Source organism: Pyrgilauda ruficollis, unplaced genomic scaffold (genome assembly GCF_017590135.1).
Source record: "Pyrgilauda ruficollis isolate IOZ18807 unplaced genomic scaffold, ASM1759013v1 scaffold16, whole genome shotgun sequence".
NCBI classification, from domain to species: Eukaryota; Metazoa; Chordata; class Aves; order Passeriformes; family Passeridae; genus Pyrgilauda; species Pyrgilauda ruficollis.
This window is the reverse complement of record NW_024514764.1, coordinates 5578975-5596098: the sequence shown is the minus strand read 5'-3', so window position 1 is coordinate 5596098 and position 17124 is coordinate 5578975. Positions and strand designations below refer to the sequence as shown.

The following is a 17124-nucleotide window of genomic DNA, read 5'->3' as shown; positions in this document are numbered from 1 at the left end:
CGGGCGGGGGGAGGAGAGGAGGCGGCGGCGGCGGCGGGGGGAGCAGCGAGCGCCTCCGGGTCACACGGGGACCGGCACCGCCCCTGTGCCGCGGCCGGGAGCCGCTAGAGGGGGCTCGGCGACCCCCGGTCCGGGCGCGGGGCTCACGCGGGCTGCGGGCGGTGCCGGTCCCCGTGCGGAGGGGAGGGGACGCTCCGCTCCCCGCCGCAGACCTTCGGTACGAGCTCCTGCCCGCCCGTCCTTGCCTCTCGGGCCGAAGGTTCCCCTCTCGGGTTTATCCCTCCAGTTCATGTTTTATCTCTCCGCGCCCAAAGAGCGGCCATAAACGCTGGCCCGGCCCCCGGAGCCGCCCACGGCGGGCCGGGCGGGCCCCGCCGGCCGCAGCGGATGGGATCCCGGTGCCCGGCATGTGAGGGGCGGGAGGGCTGCGGCCATGCGGGCGTCGGTGCCCGCCATCGAGTTCCCTGAGGAGAGCCCGGAGCCGCGCTTTGACGGTAAGCGGGGCCGGCGGCAGCCCTGTGGGTGAGCGAGGAAATCGCCCCTTTCCTCCGGCTGGCAGGAGGGTAGAGCCGCCGCCTTCCTTTTCCGTCCTTCCCCAGCGCTCTGAGGTAGCGGCGGCCGCGGGGGTGATGCAAGAGCCGGCAGGCCCTCAGCAGCGCCCTGCCCTGAGGCCGCCGTGCCAGCTCCCCCTGCCTCGGGCACGGGGCGCCTCGGCCTCCCCGGGGAGCTGCTTTCCGTGCACACTTAAAAAAATTAATTAGGTTCCTAATTAGCCTCTTAAAGCTGCTCGCTCGGTGGCAGTTGTGGTGCTGCCTCTGTGAGCCGGGGTTGTGGTGAAGCTGTGTGGCTGTATATTGTTTTCATGTTTAGGTAAATAGCTGTGTACTGAGGCCAAAGTTCATTCGTCTGACTGTCCTCTTCCAGATTCGGATGTGCCGGCGGAGCTGCGAGTTGCAAACGGGTCGCAAAAATTTGTGAAGTTCACTTCGACCATCCAGAACCAGCTGCTGCTTGTGTCACTGCTGGAGCATCTCTGCCACATGTACACGCATAACCCCGTTCACTCCAGGGGTTTGTTCCGAAGTTAGTAAGAGGAGCTCATTCCTGTCTCTCAAACTGCCTTGCTGCAATGTGTACCAGACCTTCTGTGTAGAGTTACAGTGTAATACCAGTACAAAGCTGTAGGTTTCATCCCACTGGAACAAGAACGATTCTGTGAAGAGGATGAATGCCTTGAATCAACTAAATTGGCAATGACAGCTTGTCTTATTTTTGAAAACAGTAACAGAATATTGCTGTAGATGTAAGGATCAGACAGTTCTGCTTCAGCTAGATCATGTGAGTTGCATCATGAGGAGGGAAGCAGGGTAAATTATATTACTGTTATGTGTGATCTAAAATCCTGGTAGAAGAGGAATTTAATAAAATATTTATCAAGAAATAGTTGCAGTAGAGTCTTCACTAAATATTTCAATATTTTATTTTGTGAAAATCTGAGTAAATACCTTTACATGTTCTTTATTTTGCCATAAAATCTCTTGATATCATTCAGGGAATTCGCATTTTTTTAAAATATCTTCTTGGCATATGACTTACTGTGAGTATTTTGTTCATTTAGACTTAGTGCATTTAAGAACGCGTACCCAAGGGGTTTGTCCTTACTTTACATGACTATAGAAAATAAAATCTAACGTGTTTTTCATAGCTGAAATTTATGCCATTTATAACATCACAGTTGGACCCATCTCCAGCATTTATGAGGGTTTGTTTGCCACAGTTGTTTTACTCCATATGAAAAAGATGAAGTGGTGGGAGTGACTTCATTCTCTTATTATGAATATGTGCACAAGTGTGTGGCTTTGGATGGAAATTAGAGATTCTTGACATTACCGCTTTTGATTACAAATGCATCCTCATAATTGTGAACCTGCTTTGAGTTTTTCTTTTCACTGATCAAAATAAGTCCAAAAGTAAAATGTGAGTGAGTGGGTGGATGTTTGTTTAACTTATCTGCTGAGGTGAGGAGGAAGAGGAGATGCAGTTGTGACCCTGGAAGGCATGGCAAATAATTGTATTTTGTGAAGGGATTCCCACTGGGCCGATCTAGTTTGGATTAAATTGCTAAGAGTACAGGAGCAGCATTAGAGGGATTGTTCAGTTTTTCAGTCACGTTATCTTTTAAATAAGATTTCTTGTTTAAAAACTTTATATGGTCTTATTTAATGGCTTTATTTAATATTTTCTGACCTTTCTCTGTTCCTTTGTGCAGTTCTTCGCCAGACTTTCACAAGAACAGGGTTACTCTCCCCTTTTGTCTTTTGTGATGAATTTAGTACTATAAGACTGCAGCACAACAGAGCCATTACTGAACTGATGAAAGCAGCTAATCAACAAGTGCTTAACGGGGTAAGCTTTGTTACATGTCTTTGGCAGCCTCTGCAGTAAGGAGCTTTTGTTTAGGGATTCTTTTAATATTGGATTGGGTCTTTTTAATAATTATACAAAATAACTCCTTAGCTCTTTGGGATGGCATGTGCTGGTTCTGTAGGTGCAAACCAGTTTTTGAAGCCATCAATATTTTGTACCTTATTAAATAGTAATAATAAAGTAAGTTAAAATGTTTATAAACAAAGGCAAGGTGTTGTAAGTATTTTTTTCACAGACATCCATTTTTAACTTTAAACTGTTGGTTATGCTAACACTCATATTTATATTAGTGGAGGGTGTAGTTTGTGTGCTTGTACTTCAGGCTGAATCAGACCTGTCTGCTTATCTCACTGCTTGGACTAAGCTAGTTAATTTTGTTTTAAGCACATTTTAGAGCCCTCATTTTATCCTGTTTGCCAGCAGAACTCCAAAAGGGCATTAATCTCTCCAGCAGAGAGATGTTAACAGATTACCAGTGGGATAATAATACTTCAATTTGGTGAAGCTCTCAGCAGCATGTGGATGGCTGTCAGTACCCTCATTTTCTTCCGAGGAGGTTGCACTTTCTGTGTTGATGAAGCTGTCCATGCCACTGGCACAGCAGACATGTTGTTCTTTTTATATGGCATGTTTTTATGTTGGATTTTGTTGTTTCATAGGAACTTGAAAACGGAGAGTCTATTGCAATTGGGTATGTATTCAAAGCATGTAGAAATACTAAATTAACTCCTTCCCCCAAAGTTCTGTGCTCCACTCTGAATTATTAATACTGCATTTCATATTTTGGCTCTGAAACAGAAAAAAAAGGTAAAGGTTTCTCCAAATTCTCAGAATGATGTGGTGATAATTTGTTCTTCAGTACAATTCTTGCAGTCAGTGCCTTTGTTTAGGAAAACAAGATTTATCCAGCATCAATGTAAAAGAAACAATCTGAACACTTCTGTTAAAACAGAGTATGGATTTTTAGCACATGTGCATGCTCTTGCAGTCTGCTGGTTTTCAGTATTCACTGAAACTCAGGCTGGTACAGCATGGTAATGTCAAAGTACTTTCTTCTTTTCATAACATGAATAATATTTTTAGCATGTGTACAGCTGTATCTTACTTGTAAGTTGTGATTTAGTTTAATGCAGCCGAACTTTTCTCAATTAGGGAAAAAGAAGTTCTCTTTGAAGCACAGACTTCACGATACTTGAATGAATTTGAGGAGGTTGCAAGGCTAGGAAGTGGAGGATATGGCAAAGTATACAAGGTATTCTTTACCTCCCATGTAAAACTACTCTGCTTATATCTAGTTTTTTGTTGAAATTTGGAGTTACTATTTTAGCTGTACTGCCAAATGTTTTTTGAATAGAAGAGGTGCAAATCCGTGCCTTACAAGAAAGTTGGTGTTTCATTTCAAAAGCTGCTCAGTTGCAATTAGTTTTGTTTGTCAGAAGCAGGATATATCAGATGTTTTACTTTGTGTATTTTGACCCTGTTAAAGTGAATGAAAACTCGTTATTTGACGTGTGAATTATTATGATATATTGACTGTACATAGCATCAGAAGTGATTGGTCTGCACTCCCCAATGCTTTAGTTGTGGCTGCTTTTAAAAAATGAGTCTCAGTATGAGCATAAACTGTCCAAGCCAATGTTGAATTGTGTTAAGTACTTGCAGTGTATGGCCAGCCCAGGGTTCCCCATGAGGTATGTGCCATGTGGAAATGACAAATGTGGTCTCACATATTTATTAAAGACCTGTTAAGCAGTTACCAGGACCTATCAGTGTCCCTGTATGACAGCAGGGGGCCTAATCCCAATTTCATTCCCTGATACAGGTGATATTCCATAGGAATGGGGTGCAGAAAAATAAAATTTTAGAAAATAGTGGGTTCAAAACGATTTAATTAATCTAAGCACATTAACATTAACACATTTATTTTTTTCCTGTTGCAATTGTTTTCAGGTCAGAAACAAGTTAGATGGTCAGTTCTATGCTATTAAAAAAATTAAAATTAAGAAGGCTACAAGAAGAGATTGCATGAAGGTATTCTTCCTGTGTTTTGTCCCTGTTTTAACTCCTCTGTAGCCTATTCTGTTCTAACTTATTAATGTAGCTAATATAAGTTTTTATGTATTCTGAATTTCTAAGGGTTTGAGCCTATCACTACTTAGTAGAAAAAAAGTAAATGTATTGAAGTCCATTAAAAGAACTATTTACTTACTTGAACTTGGTAATCTCTGCAATGATGAAAATCAATTTGTTTTAAAGCTTTCAATTTTTTTCTGTTGCTGTAACAATTTCATCTGTTCTTTCTCTCTAAGAAACTTACTTTTTTGTTACCTTGTATGTTTACTAAGCACACAGAATAAAGGAGTGTCACACTGTGGGATTTTTGGTCTTTTTAGGTGCTCCGAGAAGTCAAAGTGCTGGCTGGGCTGCAGCATCCCAATATTGTAGGCTATCACACTGCTTGGATGGAACAAGTTCAAACAGTACATCCAAAAGGAAAGTACAGTCATTGTGTAATTCTTGCTTGCATCTTACAACCTCTGTACTGTTATTTTCAGGAGTCTATTACTTTTGTAAAATGACTATTTTTTTTTTCCCTCCTTAAAAGAACTAAAAGAAAGGGAAATTACAGGTGATCATCAGATCCTTCTGTGCATTCAATCCCTCCTTACCAAATAATTTATCTGTTACTTAGTGATTAATTTGGAACTGTGGAAATATCAGCTTTACTTTTGGTAATATATGAGGAGGATTTAAAGTTGTGTGAAGGTCAGTGAAATGCAGTGAAAACCTTTTAATGCAAGAAGTGGTGAGTTGATGAGGAGAAGAATGAATGCTGAGGAATGAGCTGCCCCAGATTTTGGGGGGAAAGTGATGAATAGAGCAAAAACCCCACAGAGTTGCAACTATGTTTTGAAGTCTCAGAAGTGTAGCAACACTAGAATAAACATCCCAGTATGCTTCTCTTCAGATCTGGAAAAGATCTAGGAAAAACTGAAAGAAACTGGAAATACATACTTTTAATGATAACCCCCCAACATCAAAAACCCTTTATTTTGCTTTCCAAGTTAGACTTTTTAAATTTGATTAATTGTATTTCATAGTCTTGCACTGACAAAGCAATTGATTTTTTTGTGTATCAGCTACTGTCTGTAACTGTTGAGAATTTATCTACTTCTGTGTTCATTTTACACCTTTTCAGTTTTTCTCTTCAGGTTCTTTGTTCTCAGCTCTTTGCACACTCTGTCCTTTGGTCCCTTTGTAACCCTAATCCACTGGTCCCTTTCTAGTCCTTTCCTGGAATGCCTTTAGCAATTAAATCTTTTGATCCTCTCTTAGTGGGAGGTTTGGTTATGCTCTGTATAACTTTATTGCTTTCCAAGTCACTGACTTGTTGCCCAGCCAGCCATAAGCACTAAAGAAAATGCATAAGTGCATAGGAAGTTGACAGTAGAGTAAAATAGGCAAAACTTTTTAACCAGTGATCCAGAGAATCTCAAGGGAAGCAATTGTTTAATGCTGGGAGTCCTTCATAAGTTTTTAATGGTGGTAATGGAAGAACATAATGAAATCTATAGGTAGCTTCTGTGGTACTTAATGGTTTCCCCTGTCTTACAAGATTGACATTTTATATTTGCTTCTGTGTGCTGAAACAGCTTTTTCATATAAAAATGCAATTCTAATGACAATTATTTCCAAGATATCAAGTGTCTTCAAAACAGCAGCAGTGTGATGTGAAGGGTGATGCCTTGTGGAGCTGCTTCTTTAACTGCGTGTTATTCTATACATTGTAAACCCTCACTTTGAACAGGCTGACTTCTGAAAGATGAAGTCTAAGTAGATATCTATGGAAGCCCAGCACAGCCCATTTATTGACACTGTACAACGTATATTTTCTTTTCACTTAAAGATAAATGAAATACACATTAGGGTAGCTTCTTGGTAGACTTAACAAGCCCCTTTTGCAGCAGCAGAAGTAGAGGTAATCTAGAGCTATCCACAGGTAACAAAGTTAAATTAAGGGAGGTGCTCCAGCTTAAATGGTAATTTTTAGTAAATATGTGGATACATTCTTTGTTTTATGAAATACCATATTTATCTTTGCATCCAACAGGTAAAACAATAATGGAGTTGCAGCCACTAGTTTTGGAGCAAAAGAATAGCAAGTGAGTATTACTAATCTCAGTGGTAACATATTCAACTTCAGCTGTGTATCTGAGACATTGCTGTCTGAGACAGCTCTCCAAAATACCTGCTGGTAGAAAGTATAAAATCAGCTGGATCCTGCACTGACAGTTATATAATCCTGGAGTTTTATGTGAGGAAGCAGCTGAACTCTTACTTGGGAGTGCTGTTTGCAATTTGGGAAAAAAATTCAGTATGGTTTATTACAAATAGATGGTATGAAACTGTGTACTTATTTGGATTTCTCTACCTTTGTTATTTTCAGTGATCACTGTCACATCCAGAGTGTGGAAAGTGGTAGTTCAATTATCTTTGCTGACCTTACCTCACAAGAAAAGAAGTCCTGTGACAGTACCAGTCTTAAAAATGTGCATAGAGAATCAGTGCAGAATATGGATGTAAGGAGTGACTTTACAAACAGCAGTAGCAAAGAGTGTGTGAAACCAAATAAAGGTGAATTATCCACAGAACTACTAGGAGGCTTTGTAAATAATGGTAACAGTTTATCAACTGATGTGGACAATCATTCAACACGGGGACCTCATTCCAGTCTGGATCAAGATGCTAGCACTGAAAGCAAGTCCTGCTCTGAAAGCAAGTCCTGCTCTGAAGGATGCTCCAAAAATGAGGTAGCACTCTGTGGAGAGTTCGAGGTAAATACAGTTCTCTTTAAGTATCCTTATCTGCTGTCTAATTTTAGAATATTTTTAAAGTAGTTCAATAAATACTGAAAATGAATGATTTATAACAATAAATTTAGAGGAATGGAATGACTGCAAGTAGAGCCAAGAGTTCAGACAAATTTTCTTATGTGGGTAACATCACTACAAGGAAGCTACCAGAGGAGCTGGCAAAGCTCAGCATCTGTGAGGAACTTTCCATGTGCTAGGCCTCTTGAGTCCTTTCAAAGTACCTGCATGAATAAAAAAGTGCTACTGCTGCATTAAACAGCCTCCTCAAAATTGAAAATTTTTAGTTTTCACTAATGAAAGGTAAAACAGCTATTAATGATGAAAGTGTTTTGGTACGTCATGTGGTGCCCATGCAGTGTAGGAGTACCTGGGAAGGAGATAAAAGCAGATTTGGGCAGGGAATCACTTGTGCTTCTAAAACCTTGTCATTTATACCATACCACTGATATGTTTTGTATAACACAGCCAGCTCTGCAATGCTTCAAGCTTTTGCTATCATTTGGAGTTCCCTCTTGCAAGAAACCCAGTTTTAAAGGTGTCTGCTTGAGTTGTCCAGGTTATCAGATGAACTGGTCCGTTACCAGAAACTGAGCTACATATTTATGGTAATAAATCAAACAGGACTCAAAGGCCTTTTCCAACCTAAACAATTATGTGATTCCATAAAATCCTGTATCAATAAGTTGATTTTTTTTTCTGCTATTTTATATTGATTAAGTTGGAATAAACCTCTGTTTAGTATTTCTAGAAGGTTTCAAACTCTAATTTGAATATCAAAGGTACATCTGGCAGTTTTGTTAGCATTTATCATATAACAATTGTTAAAATTTGAGGAACAAACAAAAAACTTCCCAAAACTAGATAGCATTGTTGCATCTGTTTTTTGAGTGCAGTAGATTACTAATACTATACTTGATGTCCTTTTGGTACTTGTTTTTGTTTAATAAACTTTGGGTTTATTTGCTTCAAAGAAAATAACTAAGGAAATACTGTTTATGTTACAATGGCAAAATTATTTTTCTGTTAGGTGGAGTATCACTTGATGCTTCATATACAAATGCAGTTGTGTGAAATATCCTTGTGGGACTGGATTGCTGACCGTAATAAAAGATGTAACAAGAGATCAGAGGACACTTCTAGTAAGATTCATCACTGTCTTATTCATTGTAAAGCAAATAATTTTATTTTTTTTTTGTAATATGAAGCACAGTTATCTAATTTTATTTTACTTCAGCAGCTTATAATACAGATCTTTATTAAATTCTTTATTCACTTAATCGAATAGCAGCTTGTATTGAATTTGTGCATGATAGATGCTGGTAAAAGAATTGAAATTCCTGAGTTTTAGACAGCTCTTCAAAAAAGAATGAGTGAATGCCTGAGGCGTAGTTGTTACCACGGGAGATCAGTGTCTGGGCAATACTCCTTATTTGGAACAGAGTTTTTTATTGACAGAATCTGCTGCTTCTCAGAAAGCTGGTTAAAGGCTAATTTATCTGCTGCAGAAAATACAATTATATCATTTGATCCAGACAGGTTAATTTGTAATAGGTTAAAGAATGTAACATTGACTTTTTCTGAGTGACCAGGGGGTTCTCATGCCCTCCTACCAAGCAGTCATCAGTAACTGTTGACATTTGGAAGAACAAATCCGATGCTCTTAAAGCAGTAGAGATTTGTTCCATTCTCTGGGATGGTTGTATAAAAGCAGCCTGTGCACATCAGGTTGTAAAACAAAATGTGTGATTAATGTTTTGTCTTGGTTTTAATCACTATTAAGGTAAATCTGTTGTTTTCATTCATGGAGACAGGTTTACCAGCAAACTGTCAGCTGACTTCCACTAATCTCCTGTAAAATGTATATTTTAGCTTTCATGAGCTAAATAATGATGTTCCTGGTCAGGAAATGACAGAATTATGATGGCATTTGAGCTTGCAAAATGCTGTTTTCACACCTTTTCATGGAAAAGGTGAATATTATCATAGATTAGACATGAAGAGATAATCCAAATGTGAGTAAATGGTGAGTGTTCAAAAAGATATGTTAAATATGGTTCATTAGAGCAGGGAGACAATGTAGTTTAGTAGTAATAGTAATGTGGAAAGTGGTCAAAATAAGGAGGTGCTAAGTTTATTTAGGACAGCTACAGCCAGAGGAGATTGAGGAATTTCAGAGGGTAGCACAGCAGCAGAAGATTAGGAATAAAACACGAAGAGTGTAAAGCAATACAGACAGCATGTCACTACATAAATGATTATGATTTTATTTGGAACTGTATTTTTCATGCTAGGTCAGGACTTACATGAAAGTAAAGAGTTTGTTAAATTCATAACCAAATAACTGTCTGATGGGGTTTGGAAGAATCTTTTCAGAAGGATATATGTTCATGTTCCCTGAACTTTCCAAATTTTTTGGAATTTTGATGTTAGTGACTTTTGGCTGATTCAGAAATATCTTGAGAGAAGCATGGCAAAATCCATGTTTAAAATATACTCATTCTGTTAAAAATTTATTCCACAGCATAAATAAACATAATTCAACAAGACTTACCACCATAATCTTACATAACTCAGTAAAACTAGGTGGAATAATTTGTTTTAAGGTCCATACCACCTGGTGGATGTTCGCTGGACAATGAAGATTTTCCAGGAGGTAGTAGAAGGAGTTTGCTATATCCACAGCATGGGAGTGATGCATCGAGACATTAAAGTAAGTTCATCAAATTATTACTTGAGGTTGAAGAAAACAAAGACAATTTACATTATGGGAGAATAAAAGCCACTTCATAGTTGCATTAGAGATGACCTGGGCTCTTAAGAATTTAGTTGTTACATATGAGAAAATACACAATCTTCTCTTTAGCAGTGCCATGCTTTCTTTACTATCAGGATAGTAAATAGCATCCACTGACTTACAAGTGGATTTTCAGATCTGGAGGTGTTTTCTCCTTTGAAGCCATTTTCCTGTCAGAAACAGGCATGGTCAGATTGCTTTTCTTTTGTCTGTCTTTAACCAGGGTAGGAACTTAATTACCAAAAAAAAAATTATTTTAGGTAATTATGAAAATAAGCAAAGCCCCTTGACTACACCTCCCTTTGCTAACTGCATACAGTTAGCTTTTGAAAATATGTTCCAGTTGCTTGCTTACTGATAGACCTGAATAGCAAGGAGGTGAATGTGTGTTTTCCTACTTTGCTTCCTACTCAGGTTTTCTGCATCTGATACAGCAGCTGTATGAAGAAATCATGATTATTAAAACTTCACATGTGGAAGCTTGGAACTACTTGAAATCACTCAGTCTTCACTCTGGATTAATTTTCATTTTTCTGTCAACTGTTCCAGGCTGAAAAGTTTTTCATTTTGCCTTCCCATTTAGCATCATCATGGCCTTATTGTCCAGAGTCTGGTAGTTATATAAAGAATTCCACAATTCCATACACTTACTGCAGACCTGGTTTTGAGCCAGTTCTCATGGGTTTCACCATATATTCTTCTAATGGTGATTTTGCAGATACCTAGCAGAGAATGTAATTTCTGAGATAATATTCTGAGAAAGTCTTTCAGTGTGTAAATTTCTGAGAACAGAAATCCAGTGCGTGGGTGTCCTGGATATGTTTTTACTTCAGTGGATATGAGAAGCCTAGCAACTTGTTCAACAGTGCTGCATCTTTTAAGTTTGATCTGCACTGAATAAAGGAAAAGAATGGAGATTGCCCATCTCTTGTTAAACTGTTCACATCTCCTTTATACACTAATAAAAGACCAAACTATTTCCCTTGTGCCACCTGAGCAAGTTGGGGGATTTTTCTAGGTACATAATGCTTGCATTTCTCCTCCTTAGTGGTCTAAACAAAAATATATGGATGAAAACTGTTTCAGTTTTCTGAGTCAGAGCTCTCAAGTCTGTCATCATTGGGCTTTTTTCTCATAGCAGCTTTCCATAACCACATAGCATATTGCAGCTGCTTATCATACAGAAAAGTGTATTTTGGTTTGTATTATGTCTAGCCCAATGATATTTAGTCATCCTTCCTGCTACATCAGTTGGTCAGATTTACTGTCCACTCTTGCCTGTTCCTCTTCTGCAAATTTCCCAGTTTTTGTTGCGGAAAAAAAAGTACTTAATGTTTTCACTAAATCTTGGGTTGTTTTGTTTTGCTTTTCTTCCTTTTTTCCTAGATCCTTGTTCTAGGTATGTGGTCTTTTGGCCCAAATGGTGTTACTAACACATGATTTGGTATCAGCAATGACTATTTTTTCTCTCCCACTACTAAAAAATGTTGAATAATCATACCTGTGAAACACTGGATTTTACAGACTTTGAAACCACTGAAATTCTGTAATTCTCTCTATAGACATATTTCTAAATTGTATTCTGTCTTCATTTGCAGCCTAGAAATATCTTTCTACATGGATCAGATCATCAGGTAAAAATAGGTGACTTTGGATTAGCCTGCAAAGACCTTCTTTGGGATGATGCAGGCTGCAGACAGAACGGATCCGTTCTGCAGACGGAACGGATAAATGGTAAGAGAAGAAAGTGTAATGGCTTTCAGTGTTTAAGTTTCTATGGTATTAAACTCATTAAACTGTTGCTTGCAAGGGTAACAACACTTGCTAAGTCTCAGTTGCCTTTCAAAGGACTGACACATACTTCAGGAGTGGGAACCTGCCTCTATGCCTCACCAGAACAACTGCAGGGATCTCACTATGATTTCAAGGTAGAGAACTCTGTTTTGTTTCTTCTTTTCTCTATTAACATGCTAGATAATAGAAATAAATCAAGCCTTTCAATTGGCAATACATAAACATTCCTCCTACTGCCACTCCTAGCGTTTTTGTTGAAACATGGATTTCAACTTTGCCTTCTCATTTGCTGTTAAAGCAAAACTTTTGCTGTGTTGAGAATGTGTATCGATTTGAATTTGCGTTTAGTAGTGTCATGATGCTCTTCAAATCTCCACTGTTGTGAAACTTTTTCATATAATGATTTTATAAGAAAAAGAAACCCACTAAGTTAAAACAGCAGTTACCCCAGAACTTTCTCTTCACTTCATTAACAGTCAGACATGTACAGCATGGGTGTTATCCTGCTAGAACTCTTCCAACCATTTGGAACAGAAATGGAAAGAACAGAAGTTCTTACACATTTAAGGACTGGCCAAATTCCTCACACTTTCTACAAGAAATGGCCTACTCAGGCCAAGTATGTGAAACTCCTCACCAGTCCAAGAGCTACGGAACGCCCAACAGCAGCTCAGCTTCGGGACAGTGAACTCTTCCACACCACAGACCAGGTAACTTGTGCCAGCAACCCCAACCCTTACAGCCTAAAGAAACACAAAAAGAAAATGCCCTTTGTATCCCTGCCTGCATTACATGTGTTTGGCTTTGAACTTAATCACACGTTCCTCTTTAAACTTTTTCTGATTACAGTATTTAGGCCACTGTATTATTTCTGGTGTCTTTGCAATGAGATAGTTGGTCATTAACTTTAGGCAACTTCCTGAAGACTGTACAGCTGAGAGGCATTTTTATAGGTCAGAAAAGCTTTCCAAGCTTTTCATCACATCTGCAGATTCTTCTAATCATTTTTCCTTTCCATGCCCCATTGCTTTGTGGATTTAAGTAATAGTAACAAGAATGTAGAGTAGCTGCTGCTGCACTGTGTCTGTAGTGGATTGCAGACACAATTCGAGTAGGTCAATAAGGCTTTGCATCCTTGCTTAGCTATAAATGAAGTAAATTGACTCTCATTTTCAGGTTATTTCTAACCTCCAACAGAAGGTGAGACAACAAGAAGAAGAAATACAGAAACTGAGGGAGACAATAAGACAGCTTTCTGAAGAGCAAGATGAACAAACAAGACAAGGCTCTCCTGTTTAAGTACAGGAAGAACTACCCTTGAGTATGTGTTAAATTATATAAAATGTTTCTTTTTTACATAAAATACTTCAATGCATTTTCATTTGGCTGTCTGTTCTTAAAAGGTATTTATCCTTTTGCCTTGACCAAAGGCTCCTGAGAAAAGAATCATGTTGCAGTGGAAAAACTAAGAGCACAACTTGTATTTACATAGGATTAATTTACATACTGTAGCCATTGTACAAATGTGTTATGCAAGAGTTACAAAAAAGGAAGGTCACACCCAAAAGGCAGCTGTAATGCTTTTATTGTTTTAGGATTCTGTCCAACTGTAATACCTAAAATACATCTCAGAAAGGACTCAAACATTACAGCAGACATGAGGTGGAGTAAGATTAAAACAACATCACTGTGAAGGGTACAGGCTCACTTGAGTAGCTTCATCACAGAGCTGAAAGGTGCCAGATTCTCACAGGACTTCATCCACTTCTGCACGTTGGCCGGGGCGGTGTTGGCAGAGCCCGTCTGCTGCAGCGCGCTCCACGCCACCACATCGGCCAGCGTCAGTTCATTGCCCACCAGCCACGAGCTCTTGCCCAGGGCAGCATTCATGGAGCGCAGCACTGCTCCTCTCTCCTTGCTGCTGCCTTCTTTCAGCTGGAAGATGGCTGTGTCCACCCAGCTGTCGATCAGAGTTGAGGTAACTGCATTGTACTTCTGCCCAAACAGGGAAAAGAGAAATCGAGCGATGTTCCCCTCTCCTTCTATGGGGCACATGGTTTGAATGCTAAACTTCATCTGGGGTTTGGGAACTGAAATTAACAGAAGAAAAAAAAAAGTGAATCCAACATAGTAAAGAAATTAACTACAATGGTAATTCCATGATGAACATTTGTGATGCCAGCACCACTGTTAATATCATTAACCTGATGAACAGTTCTCAGTCTTGTGCCATAAAGAGATCACTTTTTGAAAAATTCAGCCAAATCTCCCCCATAATTTCTCTTCTAGTTACCTTATTTGTAGAAACTAAAAAACATTTTAAAAAGCCCCCAAAATCTGAGGGTACAAACAACCCTGTCAATGCCACATGTATTTTAACATCAGTAAATATGAACAAGAATCTCCTTCTTCTGGCCCAGCACGATTCACAGCTATGAAAAGAGAACAAAAATGTTTCCTGCTTCTTCATATCCACCATATGTCAGCACAAGGACACCAAGGCATCTGTGTGCAAGGGTTTATAGCACAAGTTTCACTTTCTCACCTATTGTAAAATATTGATCTACAAATTTCCTTCTTACCATCTTTCCAAATCAGAGTAAAGCCCAACTGATACTCATGACGTGCCTGCTTCTTAGTCTGCTCTCCAAAGCATTTCAAGAGGTTTTCTGGCACACTTTTCACTGATGAATGTGTGTGAACAGCTGATAATATTTTGTATCGTTCACAAAGCAGACTGTGTATCACTAACAGTGACAGTGGAGGTAAAGAAGGATTTGCATTGATGACAACATCTTTCAGGGCTCCATAATCCTGAATGGAAAGTAAAACATTCAGCAGGTAAGACACATTCCAGATCATACTCATAACCATTGCTTTCATTTGACACCAAAATGTACATAGTCATGCACATGTATATTTGAAATTCTAATGATATTCAAGTAAATAAATTCAAGCTTGGACATTTAAAACTTGTGTAAACATCTTCCTTCCTTGACATGTAATTCAAGGATATGACAGGTAAATCCCACTCCAAGATGAAGCCAATGTTAAAGTTTCCAGTTTAGTAACAAACAAAAAAGCAACTGTTGAAATTTCAAAATTATATCCAAATGAGCACATATAGAACTAGTATTTATAAGTGTTTGTATCTATAATCTGGATGGCCAAAATTAAATGGTAACTGTAGGTTGTATATTGAGTTCTGAGTGTCCCAGGTTTTAATGCCCTACTTCCAGCCCTGAAAATGGAATGCTGAGAAAGTACCTACCAATGTCACTGCTCAACTAAACTCACCTTTCCAAGCATCAGATCTAAATCTGCTCCATTTGTTGTCAAAGGAGAAAATTCATCAGTTTGAATGACATTTGTTACATCAAAGTCAGCATCTGGGGTGTGTATCATCTTGGAGAGCCCATCCACAGCACTCTTCAGTTCATACAAGCGCTTCAGAATCTCTTCCTGGCGGGATTCAAGTGCTTGAAGTGATGGGTCAACCTCTTCCTACAGGAGAAGAACAACCAAGGCCACGTAAACATTCACTCTGCTCAGTGTCAAAATAGTGCACAGCTCACTTAAGGTTAAGTTTTGAAAGACTAAACACCTCCAAATAGCCAGACCATTGTGAATATCATGGGCTTATGTCTATCAGAAGTCTCTTATCTGTACAAGTGTGATGAGATATTTAATAATTTCCTTAAATCTTCCTGCTTAATAGATTCTTCTAAACCATTAGTTACAGCAAACTCTGTAACACAGTCAAAATCAGACAAAGAGTTGGCAGTGAAGTGCTGAACGATGACTGAAAAATCAAAGACAGCTTGTCAGGTTCTTTTCAGCCCAGAAGAGCAAAGTTAGTAAGTTTGTGGTACAGCAGCCAAACAAGGAAACTTTTTGACAAGTCAGGTAGTTCATGAAAGTAAAATGCCTTGCAGCTTTAGATGGATGGTATATTGTGTGGATTCAGGCTTTGTTTCAAAGAATATAAATTATAGTGGAAAAAAAAAGACCATGGGCTTTATTCCATGTTAATACCAATCCAGCTTTTTATCTGTATTACCTCACAAGCATCTCATCTTACAATCTCTTTTAAAAGAAGATGAAAAATATATTCCTGTGGCAGGTTTTAAGTCTACAAGCTTAAAGTAACGTTAAAGAAAAATTTTCAAATAGCCTGTTTCTAAGCATCCTGAATGAGGATTAAACAAACCCTAACTATCATGGATGAAGAGAAACAAGGTATCCAAGTAAAATCTTTATATCCACTTAACATAATATTGTCAAAGACAAGGGAAGACGTCTTAAGTGACCATTAGTTAGCTAGTGCACAATTCCATAGTTTGCAATGGGAAGGTATTTCTGTTAAGTTCTGCCCCAAAGGTAATCCTTCTCAGAGTCTCCTCCATCAGGCTGGGTGGGGGCACAGCAAATCCGTGGTGGCATCAAGCTAAAATCGGCCACAAGCGGCCTGTGAGAATTCCATGCACTCCTGGCACTGGAGAGAGGCTGCTCAACTAGACCCATGTAACACGGTATTCGGCATTTTTGTCTTATTTAAGGCAAAAGAAACTGAGACGAGAAATAGAGGGTGTGTAGCTGGCTGAAACGCGAGCTGAGCCAGCAGAGCGATGATGCAGCAGGACGGAACGAGGCCTGCTGGGCACTCTCCGGGGCTGGCAGGGAGCTCAGCACGGCATTCAGACAGAAAAACCGCGACAGGGACACACGCGAGAGCCCAGAAAAGTTAAAATGAGAACTACTGAAGGCTTTAAAAACATTACAGAGAAATTCCTGAAAACGCTGGTTTTATTTAACCCTCGGACGCGCCGCTTACGGCGAGGCGGAGCCAGGGCCCCTCCTGCGGGCTGAGGCGGGGGGACTCGGCCCCGTGAGCTCTCCGGCAACGGAGGCTGCTCCCGGTCCCTAACAGGGGCTGGGGCTCTCACCGGAGGGAACACCGGCCCAGGGGCCGCATGCCTGACCTCGCCAGGGCGAGCACAGCGGGCCGCAGCCCAAGCAGGTCCTTTCCCCCACCCCTCGCTCCTACCTGCGGCGGCGCGGCGGTGCCGGGGGCGCGGTGCAGGTTGGGCAGGGGGTACATGCAGGTGGGCAGGTGCTCCGCCAGCACCCCGGCGCTGTGCAGCGGCCGCACCTTGTACATCGCGGGCATGGCGGCTCCCGCTCCGCCGGCCCGCCCACCCTTCCGCGCCCATTGGCGGAGCGGCGCGTGACTGA

At 40.1% G+C, this 17124-nt stretch overlaps 2 protein-coding genes across 3 annotated transcripts; one reads left to right on the top strand and one right to left on the bottom strand.

Moving 5' to 3' along the window:
- Window positions 1-21: 21 nt before the first annotated feature.
- EIF2AK1 (eukaryotic translation initiation factor 2 alpha kinase 1) lies at window positions 22-13264 on the top strand. 2 transcript variants are annotated; one of them, XM_041462804.1, is made up of 15 exons: window positions 22-494; window positions 925-1083; window positions 2270-2406; window positions 3087-3118; window positions 3580-3679; window positions 4378-4458; window positions 4821-4920; window positions 6539-6590; window positions 6875-7262; window positions 8329-8440; window positions 9905-10011; window positions 11694-11829; window positions 11944-12023; window positions 12366-12599; window positions 13066-13264. In XM_041462804.1, the coding sequence occupies exons 1-15, from the start codon at window positions 434-436 to the stop codon at window positions 13186-13188; spliced, it is 1902 nt and encodes a 633-aa protein (XP_041318738.1). In that variant the 5' UTR covers window positions 22-433; the 3' UTR covers window positions 13189-13264. The 2 variants fall into 2 exon arrangements, with proteins under 2 accessions (XP_041318738.1, XP_041318739.1); XM_041462805.1 differs by lacking the exon at window positions 22-494 and having other exon boundaries at window positions 943-1338.
- A 193-nt stretch (window positions 13265-13457) lies between these two features.
- On the bottom strand, window positions 13458-17102 carry AIMP2 (aminoacyl tRNA synthetase complex interacting multifunctional protein 2). The gene is made up of 4 exons (XM_041462806.1): window positions 16937-17102; window positions 15187-15393; window positions 14472-14703; window positions 13458-13979 (listed from the first exon to the last, which is right to left on the bottom strand). Exons 1-4 carry the CDS (start codon window positions 17057-17059, stop codon window positions 13594-13596), a joined length of 948 nt encoding a protein of 315 aa, XP_041318740.1. The 5' UTR covers window positions 17060-17102; the 3' UTR covers window positions 13458-13593.
- Window positions 17103-17124: the final 22 nt, after the last annotated feature.

Excerpts from the sequence above, each read along its gene's own strand:
- AIMP2 (XM_041462806.1), bottom strand. The coding sequence starts at position 17,059 with ATGCCCGCGATGTACAAGGTGCGGCCGCTGCACAGCGCCGGGGTGCTG. Across the intron at positions 15,394-16,936 it reads GCACCGCCGCGCCGCCGCAG|GAAGAGGTTGACCCATCACT; the intron begins GTAGGAGCGAGG and ends CTTCTCCTGTAG. Across the intron at positions 14,704-15,186 it reads TAGATCTGATGCTTGGAAAG|GATTATGGAGCCCTGAAAGA; the intron begins GTGAGTTTAGTT and ends CTTTCCATTCAG.
- EIF2AK1 (XM_041462804.1), top strand. The coding sequence starts at position 434 with ATGCGGGCGTCGGTGCCCGCCATCGAGTTCCCTGAGGAGAGCCCGGAG. Across the intron at positions 4,459-4,820 it reads CAAGAAGAGATTGCATGAAG|GTGCTCCGAGAAGTCAAAGT; the intron begins GTATTCTTCCTG and ends TGGTCTTTTTAG. Across the intron at positions 4,921-6,538 it reads TCAAACAGTACATCCAAAAG|GTAAAACAATAATGGAGTTG; the intron begins GAAAGTACAGTC and ends TGCATCCAACAG.